The 10,809-nt window shown below is 40.7% G+C and overlaps 1 protein-coding gene across 1 annotated transcript; it reads left to right on the top strand.

The window, feature by feature from the left end:
• Positions 1–6,610: 6,610 nt before the first annotated feature.
• Positions 6,611–7,408, top strand: LOC136859193 (pyrokinin-1 receptor-like). Its single transcript, XM_067138681.2, has one exon. The coding sequence runs from the start codon at positions 6,611–6,613 to the stop codon at positions 7,406–7,408; it is 798 nt and encodes a 265-aa protein (XP_066994782.2).
• The last annotated feature ends 3,401 nt before the right edge of the window (positions 7,409–10,809 follow it).

Here is a 10,809-nt window from a genome sequence, read left to right as displayed (position 1 = left end):
GTTAGATTCGTCTCTATTTCTCAATTCTAAGTAAATTTGGACTTTTTACATGCCTAATTCATACTTTCAATCACTTACAGGAAATACAGAATCATCAAACTCTACATAAAAATTGGCCCACCCAGTACCCATATGTGAGCCAAATGCTGTCACATAATTATCCGAAAAGTTATTCAATGTAAGATAATCTTACACAAATTACACGCTATTCAACGTTTCTAACTCAATATGACCCATAAAGAGATGAGATACGAGAAGATATCATAGGACCAGCCATTTAGGCCGCTAAATACTGCGTTTTAAGGTACAATCCTTTGTCAATATGACGTACCGTTTAGCAGCAGTTAATCTGTAAATGAAGGTTGCGAGAAAGAGTGTGCCTGCTATTGTAATCAGTACTACCCACACCGACTTTGACTGGCAGTAAGAATGGGGTCCTTCTCCGACTCCTGTGGAACTGGCATTAGTAAGGGGGGCCTACCATTGTAATGAATAATTCACTTCTCGATTTGACTTCCAGAAGGCAAGGTGGCATGCAATTTTGTTCAAAACTCCCCTACCCGCCAGGGTGCTCGCCATTATAAACAATGCCTAGCATTAAGCATAGTGGCCTGCTATTTTCATGGAAACTCACTAAATCTGTGTGACTCGCAGTGAGCTGGCTGGCAGTAGTAAAAAGGGCGTGTCATTATAATGACAACTGCACAACTCAATTTTGACTGGTGGTAGGGAAGTTGCCTGCTTTTATAATAAAAACTCATCAACTGTAATCTGTCCGAAAGTAGGAAATGGTTCTGCCATTGTAACTAAAACTCCCCGAATCGATTGTGACCGCGCAGTAGGCAATGGGGCCTGCAATTATAATGTAAACTTGCCAACTCGATTGTGAATGGCAGTAGGCAAGTGAGCCTACCATTATCATCACAACTTCACAACCCACACTTTACATTGTAAACAACGTATGGGGACCTCCCCATGCTATTTCTCGGATAAGGCTAAGAGACATGCAATATTAAAACAATCTTATTTACTGCACATACAGTATTCACTTCGATATCCGTATACAATGCAGAATATCGTAGCGAAGAACGGGTACATTTGCTAGTTATTATTATTATTATTATTATTATTATTATTATTATTATTATTATTATTATTGTTGTTGTTGTTGTTGTTGTTGTTGTTGTTGTTGTTGTTGTACTACCTTCGTCCTTTATCTCGTTATTCCATGATTGCATTTATTGAATAAAATCATTTGGAAATAAATACATTTCCATATTCAGGCATAATACATGATACAAATCGTACCTGTCTATTGAACTCACTGACCCCACTGTTGTTGCGTCATGTGCTCGGAACTTTCAAGCTTACGCTGTATGGGTAGTGATGGCCTATGAGCTTGCAGTAACTCGTCAAAATCCTGTATTATGGCTTTATTGAACCATACAATTTTAACATTTCTAATTGACATATTTAATCCGAGATTTCAGTAAAAGCAAGTGGCCGCAAGGTTTTGGTCGCGTAGCTATCAGCTTACATTCGAGTGATAGTGAGTTCGAACCCTACTGTCGGGAGCCCTGAAAATAGATTTTCGTGGTTTTCCATTACTACACCAGGCAAATGCTGGGGATGTAAAAAGCAAAATCAAAGTCATCTCCGTACAGGCCATGAAGGCCCTTGGAGGGGTGGTAGGTAAAGGCCTCCACCATTCGTAACCTCGGCACGTGATGGGGTGGAGTGGTTAGCTCTATGCCCGCCCGCCTTTGCCCCCAGGAATGAACTTGGTACTCATTTCTGGTGTAGGGTGAACCTCAGGGCCAGATGCACCTCCGGAAGTGGAAATCTCGTTTCTGACATTTTACGACTTCCTAACGGTGATTCGAACCCACGTCATTCCGGGCGAACCGAGCACGCCTTTACCGCCTCGGCCAGGCAGTCCCTATGCTGGAGATGTACCTTAGTTGAAGCCACGTTCGCTTCCTTCCCACTCCTATCTGTTTGCTATACCATCTTCGTCAAAAAACCTAGCCGTATCGGCGAGACGTTACGAAAATTCGAAAAAAGCGCTAAAAGTTAATATCCCAGCATTTCCCGGGGCGGTAGTTCGCATCATGTTCATGTATCTGAAATTCACGTCTGGTGAAGCTTGACATGACCGGCCGCTCTCTAGTCTGAGTCACTTGTTAGGAAGGATACACAACATCCTTTCAATCAAATCAATAGGTAACTATTAAGTAATCACTGTTTGAATGTTTAGTTAAATGAAATATAATCATAATAGTCACTTTAGTGGTGCACGCAGTTCCGTTTCTGCGGTTTCCCCATGCAAAACCCCTTACGCGGGGAGCTCGATACACACCGCCTCACTCCCAAGTCGGGAGCAGTTTCCCTGATTGAAGAAAATATTTAATTACTTGCTTAAGAACAGTCTTAGACTAAAATGTACTATAGAATTGCGCTATGATAAATATTTATTTGAATATAGTGCATTTAATTCTTGAAAAATACTATTATTTTAACTATTTTTACTCAAGGATGTTTCATCGAATGGGCTCTACTATTTATCGAGGTAATCTAGTTTCTAGTTTAGTATTTATGATTTACTGTATATGTATAAAAAGGGATGCTTTGATTGAACTTACAGCATCCATGGTCATGAATTATGAAGGGTATAGTATTGATTTATTTTCACTTGCCTCACTTCATAATAATGTTATCAAATTCACGTCCCACTAGCTGCTTCTACGGTTTTCAGTAACTGAGAATTCCTGACAATTTGTCCGTTGTTCTTATTGTTGTTGTTTGAGTCCATAGACTGGTTTGACGGAGCTCTTAATACCACCCTATCCTGTGCTAACCTTTTCATATCTACGTAACTACCACGTCCTACATCTGCTACAATCTGCTTGTCATATTCATACTTTGCTCTGCCCCTACTGTCCTTAGCGCCTACACTTCCCTCAAAACACAACTGCCCGTTGCCCGTTATTCATTTTTTAACGTACGGGTGAATCTGCTGGCACGAGGCTGGCGTATTTGAGTACTTTAAAATATCACTATACCCGCCAACATATTTTATGGGCCAGTCAGCCTGGCATGTCTCACTTCACGCTGCCACTCCTTTCCATCCGTTTTGTTGGGTTCGATTTCCAGCTCTGATTTGGTAGATTAGAACATGGCAAAACAAGTCTCAATTACCCAGCTCGATAGCTGCAGTCGCTTAAGTGCGGCCAGTATCCAGTAATGGGAGATAGTGGGTTCGAACCCCACTGTCGGCAGCCCTGAAGATGATATTCCGTGGCTTCCTATTTTCACACCAGGCAAATGCTTGGGCTGTACCTTAAATAAGGCCACGGCCGCTTCCTCCCCATTCCTAGGCCTTTCCTATCCCATCGTCGCCATAAGACCTATCTGTGCCGGTGCGACTTAAAGCAAATAGCAAAGAAAAAAAAGGTCAATTGATATATGTTATTATTGCAGTGGATTGAAATACCATTCTCAGCATCCTAGAGGGGAATTCCCGAGTGGCTTCTCACTTTAATGCAGTGCGAGTGGCGGGATGGTGCCTTCCGTATGCAATCCTAATCCATGTACCTGCAAACCATCACCCAGTGTATATGTCACAGTATATTTGTAACTTCAGCCGTTTTGTAGGTAACTATTCAGTAATCGCTTTGTGAATGTTTCGTTAAATGAAATATAATAATAATAATAATAATAATAATAATAATAATAATAATAATAATAATAATAATAATAATAATAATAATAATAATAATAATAATAATAATAATAGTCATTTTAATGGTGCACGTAGTTTCGTTTCCACGGTTTCCGCATGTAGAACCCCTTAAGCGGGGAGTTCAGTATTAACCGCCTCAGTCCAAGGTGGGAGGCCCCTGTTCGGAATAGCAGGTGAGGCCGCCTGGGCGAGGTACTGGTCATCCTCCCCAGTTATATCCCCCGACACAGAGCCTGAAGCTCCAGGTCACTGCCCTTGAGGCGCTAGAGGTTGGATCCCTACACTACATTCAGCCGCCTTTTCGTAGAACAAATGTCGATCACCCAATTAGCCCGGAAATTTTTGGACTTTTTATAATAAGCGTAATGCATTTCAGTCTACTACTACAGAGCATAAAAAAGGGCGAGCACTTTTTCCAGCCATTTTATACTTATCATGATACGCCTTGTCAAATTACGCTTCACAAGAATATTGTAGGTAAAGATTTCAAGAATGGAGTGTATCGAATAGGTACCACTTCGGGAATTATTCAAAACTGATTTCCACGCTGTCCTCCTCTGTGGTGTAGTGGTTAGTGTGATTAGCTGCCAACCCTGAAGGCCCGGTTTCGATTCCCGTCTCTGCCACGAATTTTGAAAAGTGGTACGAGGGCCGGAACGGGGTCCACCTAGCTCGGGAGGTCAAGTGAGTAGAGGTGGGTTCGATTCACACCTCAGCCATCCTGGAAGTGGTTTTCCGTGGTTTCCCACTTCTCCTCCAGGAAAATGCCGGGATGGTACCTAACTTCAGGCCACGACCGCTTCCTTCCCTCTTCCTTCTCTATCCCTTCCAATCTCCCCATTCCCCCGCAAGGTCCCTGTTCAGAATAGCAGTTGAGGCCGCCTGGGCGAAGTACTGGTCTTCCTCCCCAGGTGTATTCCCCGACCCAGAGTCTGAAGCTTCAGGGACTGCCCTTGAGGCGGTAGAGGTGGGATCCCTAGCTGAGTCAGAGGGAAAAACCCGACCTTGGAGGGTACTCAGATAAAGAAGCAGAAGATTTCCACGCCATGAAGTACAGTATTTGGCTGCACTGAACTCAGGTACTACAGTATATTGTTGCTGTAAACCTGCTAAAAATTAAGCCGAACAAATAGATGTGCTTGTTTCAAAAATAATATCTAGTGCAACTCAAAGTGCATTTTTAGTTAACATGTGTTAATGAGTAGTCTTTCAGAAAATCATATCAGAATTCACTATTATTCGTCTATTACTATAAATTTACATTTTAAAACGTTATGCCTAAGTATTGTCGTTAAATCAGATTATGTAATATTAATCTTATTTTTAATAACTGTATAATGTGTTTCGAAATTTAACTTAGGCATGTAGAGTTGGCGAGTTGGCTGTGCGGTTAGGGACGCGCAGCTGTGAGCTTCCATCCGGGAGATAGTGGTTTCGAACGCCACTGTCAGCAGCCCTGAAGATGGGTTTCCGTGGTGTCTTATTTTCACTCCAGGCAAATGCTGAGATTGAACCGTAATAAAGGCCACGGCCGTTTCCTTTCCACTTGTAGCCCTCTCTTACCCCATCGTCTCCACAAGTCGGTGCGACGTAAGGCAAATTGTAAAAAGAACAAACAATTTGTGAATAGAGTTTCATGGTGGTGCTTATTTATTGCACAGATATTTGGAGATGAATGCTGATTTTTTGCTAGTTGCTTTACGTCGCACCGACATACAGTAGATAGGTCTTATGGCGACGATGGGACAGGAAGGGCTAGGAGTGGGAGAGAAGCGGCCGTTGCCTTAATTAAGGTACAGCCCCAGCATTTGCCTGGTGTTAAAATGGGAAATCACGGAAAACCATTTTCAGGGCTGCCGACAGTGGGGTTCGAACCTACTATCTCCCGAATACTGGATACCGGCCACACTTAAGCGACTGCAGCTATCGAGCTCGGTGATGAATCCTGAAAGGCATAACTGTGTACAATAATAAATGTAAGTATGTACGAATTTTGAAGGACAATTTTCTTCTTGTGTATCCTCAACAACTCCAAGCAAGGTACTGATTAAGTACTTTGTTTTCAGGTCATGTTTCAGATGTTATACCTTCTAGAAAAAAACCCACATTAAGAAAATCATCATCCGCCAGTTTCTACCCACATAAATTTACCAAGCTCATGAGCAAGAATGAAACCAGAATTAGAATGAATCATCCTTATCATTATCATCTCCGCCGGTAACAAAAACAAGAGTAAATCGTAAAACTCCCAGTGTGTTGACGTTAACGGCAGACCCGCATGGCATTTGGTTCACTTAACAAAGATTTCTCCAGGGACAAATTTCTTCCGGACTTTCTTTAATTAGATAAAATGGGCAAATCAATGTCTTTAAGTTACCGGCTACTGCAAGTTTTACGTAGCTCGCGGGCAGGTCGGCGAGAACCGGACTGTCTCGGAAGGCGGCAGTGCGCATGCTCCAATGTTCGCAGGCACTCGAGCACACTGCCACACGCTACCGCAACTCAGTTCGCCCTCTGCACCCGTGCTTTCGGGTGAAGCTCTTAACCTACCTGTTGATATCAGCTGCCGGCCGCACTTACGAATTGAGCGCGGAAGAAGTTAGAAAAAACTTTTCTTCACCGAGTACAACAGGAAGGGAATACGTTCAAAAATGATGTGAAGAGACCTCTTTTAGCTCATCGTGTCATTAGTTATAATACAGTTATGAGTGTTATTTACTGCCTATTGCTGCGTAATAAATTTTTACACAAACAAATACAAATTTTTAACCCAATAAACTAAAACTGATCAAAATACCTGTGATTAACAGTATTTAAGTGAAACGAATTATGTATAAACTATTTTAGTGAAATTTTATGCAGCAGACAATGGATAACGGATCTTTCAGTACGACAGTTTTTCCTGATAACGATTCGTTCGGACATCCTGTTGATAGGCCAGTGCGAGAACCTTTGTACATAGTAATTCCAATCACAGTGCTCTATTCTATAATATTCCTCACTGGAGTTGTAGGAAATGTGGTCACTTGCATTGTAATTTCAAGAAATAAACACATGCACACAGCTACGAACTATTACCTCTTCAGTTTAGCTGTGTCCGACCTTCTCTTGCTTGTTACTGGATTGCCGCAGGAGATGTATTCTATCTGGTCCCACTACCCTTATATTTTTGGAGAAGTTTTCTGTGTGTTACGTGGACTTGCCGCGGAAACGTGTGCTAACGCTACAGTGCTTACAATTACAGCATTCACAGTAGAACGTTATGTTGCTATTTGCCACCCCTTTTTATCACACACAATGTCGAAGTTATCAAGGGCTATAAAAATAATCCTAATAACATGGGTGGTAGCTTTATCTTTTGCGATTCCTCCAGCCATACAATTTGGTTTGATAGATACTGACAAGCCAGATATGGTATCGTGTAATGTTAAACGTGTGATCTGGAAGCATTTGTTCGAAATGTCAACATTTCTTTTCTTTGTGACACCTATGACGTTAATCACCGTTTTGTACGCGCTCATCGGCCTCAAATTACGCCGCTCACACCTCCTCAAAAAGGAATCAGGTTCCTTTTGCAGTAGCAAACACCTGCCTGATTCAAATAACAGTGCCCGGCATCACCATAGCCAGTCATCGCGACGAGTCCTCAAAATGCTCGGTGAGTAGAGAGAAAATATTCTCACTCTTCACTTTACTGTTGAAAATGAAGTAAACTGTCTTGAACTGTCGATTTAAGTGCAATTTTAAAAAATGTTTGTAGAAAACTCAAGACCTCAGGAGTACTGAAACTAGTAGATATTTCGATTTCTCAGTATGCGATGCATTTGTAGGTAATGTATGCGATATGGACTTACCCTCCTTTCCATAAATATGTTGTGCCGACAACTCCAGTACCTTCTTCAATAGTTTTCTTTTATCATATACTAGTGTTCTATTGTTATATCACCCTAACACAAGTAGATTTTCGGTTGATAAAGAGCTAAGTCTAAGAAGGTACTGTTTGTGGCCGAAAGCCAACTTAATCCGTTAATTATTGTTTACTGGATACATAAATATTCTTGATAATTTACACATGAAATCAGTAAAATAATCTCTCTAAATTAATGTAATATATTTTGTTTCAATCTCAAAAAGTTAAGTAGACATTGGAAAATGTTCAAAATATTGAATAAAATACATTGAAATAGTAATATTTACCTTAAATGTAAGTAATACTCATCTTAGAATACTCGAGGGTAAAAGGCGAGTTACTCAGTGTGAAGCGATACGATTAGCAATTAAATTTCGTCTAGAGCCACTTATGTTTTTATTTCTTCGTATTCTCAAGTTTGTGTCTTTTATCACTATATTAAATTCATCTACTAAATTATGAGTAAGGAAAACTTGGATACATATGGGTGATTTCTTAAATTTTCAATAGTGATATCGATATCAAATTCAGGTGATTACGTCCATAATTAATAAGTAAAATTGGATGCGTTTCGATGACATTTTAAAAATAAAGTACGAGATACATATACAAAATTCTGTGTATTAAATAACACGTAATGACACACTGGATACGTCAATGTAAAAATTTAAGGTGACAGTAAGGGATATCGAGTTTATAAGTAATTTCTCTGACGTTAACCCATTAACTACAAATCATTTGCTTGGATATGCGTCATTGAATCTAATAATTCCTGTACTTTTTTGGTTATGAAGGTTACAGCCAGTTATGGAGTTACGTTCGTTCACCGAGCGAGATGGCCATGCTGTGAGCCTGCATTCGGGAGATAGTAGTTTCGAAGCCCACTGTCGATAGCACTGAAGACAGTTTCTCGCATTCTTCGACTTTCACACCAGACAAATGCTGAGGCTGAGATAAGGCCACGAATGCTCCCTTCCCACTCCTAGCCCTTTCCTATCCCATAATCGCCGTAAGACGATATCGATGCGACGTAAACCATAATTATTAAAAAGCAGATTCGTTCCAAAAAAAAAAAAAGTTGTGATACAGCCCTCTATTGTTATAATTGAAATAGCCACGATTGTTTAACGTGTTATCGGATGTTTCTTAGCCACAGTCTTCTCAATTATCAAATTGGAAAATCGTTTCCCCTTCCTCTAGATGACTCAACATTTTACTGCCATTTAATAATAATAATAATAAGAAGAAGAATGCATCTGTAGTATAAGCTGTAGAAGGGCATGCCTACTTTTACAGAGAAATGCATACCATGGAGAAACGATCCTCCGCTAATAATACGGCTCATTCAGTACACTAGTTCTTCCTATGAACGCAAAAATTAACCGCGTAAATTACAGTCAAAAACGTAAACACCTCTGTATTTTACACGCAGCGGATTCATCCGTCATTTTGAGGAAATTGGCTAATAGCGAAAAACATAGAATGAGAAAATCAAACTACTTATGAAACTTGCAACAGTTTTCGAAGCGCAATAGGTTCTTCCCCCGTGGTGTAGGGGTAGCGTGCCTGCCTCTTACCCGAAGGCGCCGGGTTCGATTCCCGGCCAGGTCAGGGATTTTTACCTGGACCTGAGGGCTGGTACGAGGTCCACTCAGCCTACGTGATTAGAACTGAGGAGCTATCTGACGGTGAGATAGCGGCCCCGGTCTAGAAAGCCAAGAATAACGGCCGAGAGGATTCGTCGTGCTGACCACACGACACCTCGTAATCTGCAGGCCTTCGGGCTGAGGAGCGGTCGCTTGGTAGGCCAAGACCCTTCAAGGGCTGTAGTGCCATGGGGTTTGGGGTTTAATACGTTCTTCGCATCCTAAACATGTCACGGAAATTCTTAACAGCTCTCTTTAACTTTAAGTCTAGAAGTCATGTTTATTATGTTAATGGGTATCTGAAACGTATGCAGGAACAATTTTCTAGCTGATAAATAATGTCTTTGGAAATGCCAGTGAAAGCGGAATGCCAGGGTTGTAATCAAGTTGAAGGATTAATTCAGCATTGTTTTATGATCGATTAGATTGGGTTCATGGGAATTAGTTTCAGGGTCAAATATTCGAATGAATACCAATAAGGATACGACCATTGCAAACTGAAGAATCAATAAAGGATCAATAAGGGACATAAGAGATATTACGTAATAGTGTATATTTTAGAAGAAAACGAATTTAAGGGGGGTGATCACACAGGAAAAGAAATCTAGACACAATATTTGTGAGCAGCACTAATGTAAGATTCAACTTTACACTCCACTATCATACAATCTTTGAGTCTCTGTACGAGTGCACGTTTATTAATACCCTGTTCAGAAATGCATTGAGCTACTGGCGAAATATAAATGGTTAATCATAGAAATATTATATTACTTCACCAAACATGAATGGAACATTTTTACATTCGCAGGTGTAAGATTAGCGACCAGCTATCCCGCCCAAGATGATGTCCTCCCTAATTGCGCCATGATTCCATTTCACTGAAGCGAAATGGCGTATGGCTTTTACAGCCGGGAGTGTCCGAGTGGAATTAAGCAATTAGAGTTAAAATTCCCGACCCTGTCGGGAATCGAACTCCGTAACCCTATGACCATTGGCTAGCACGCTGACGATTTAGTTACGGAGCCGTGTTTATCTTACTGACGTGTCTAAATTAAGAAGGTGAAGAGTTCTCTCTCTATGTGACTACTAATAGTCCCTTTGAACACGTATCCTTAGCAGTACATGACTCAACGTATAATCACCTGTCCTCGTTCTACTGCAATTCCATTTTAGATAGAAAATAGCGTACAATTTTATTTCAACATAACATTAAACATAGCAAACAGCTCGTTAATAATAATAATAATAATAATAATAATAATAATAATAATAATAATAATAATAATAATAATAATAATAATAATAATCTACAACCCGTTTTACAGTCATTGACCGGGTCAGGGTTGTAATGAATGAGCCATATATAGGTTATTATTACAATGGGGTCGCCACCCCTAAAGTGATTTATTAAATTAAACCGGAGTGCCCGGGGAAAAACCTGTCCCGTCTTCGCTTTGTCCAGCACAAATCTAGCATGGAGTGACCGGGATTTGAACCATGGTATCCAGCGG

The sequence above is a fragment of the Anabrus simplex genome, chromosome 1 (genome assembly GCF_040414725.1).
Source record: "Anabrus simplex isolate iqAnaSimp1 chromosome 1, ASM4041472v1, whole genome shotgun sequence".
NCBI classification, from domain to species: domain Eukaryota; kingdom Metazoa; phylum Arthropoda; class Insecta; order Orthoptera; family Tettigoniidae; genus Anabrus; species Anabrus simplex.
This window is presented reverse-complemented; position numbering and strand designations above follow the sequence as displayed.

What these genes read in the sequence shown, in the direction of transcription:
- LOC136859193 (XM_067138681.2), top strand. Translation starts at nt 6,611, where the DNA reads ATGGATAACGGATCTTTCAGTACGACAGTTTTTCCTGATAACGATTCG.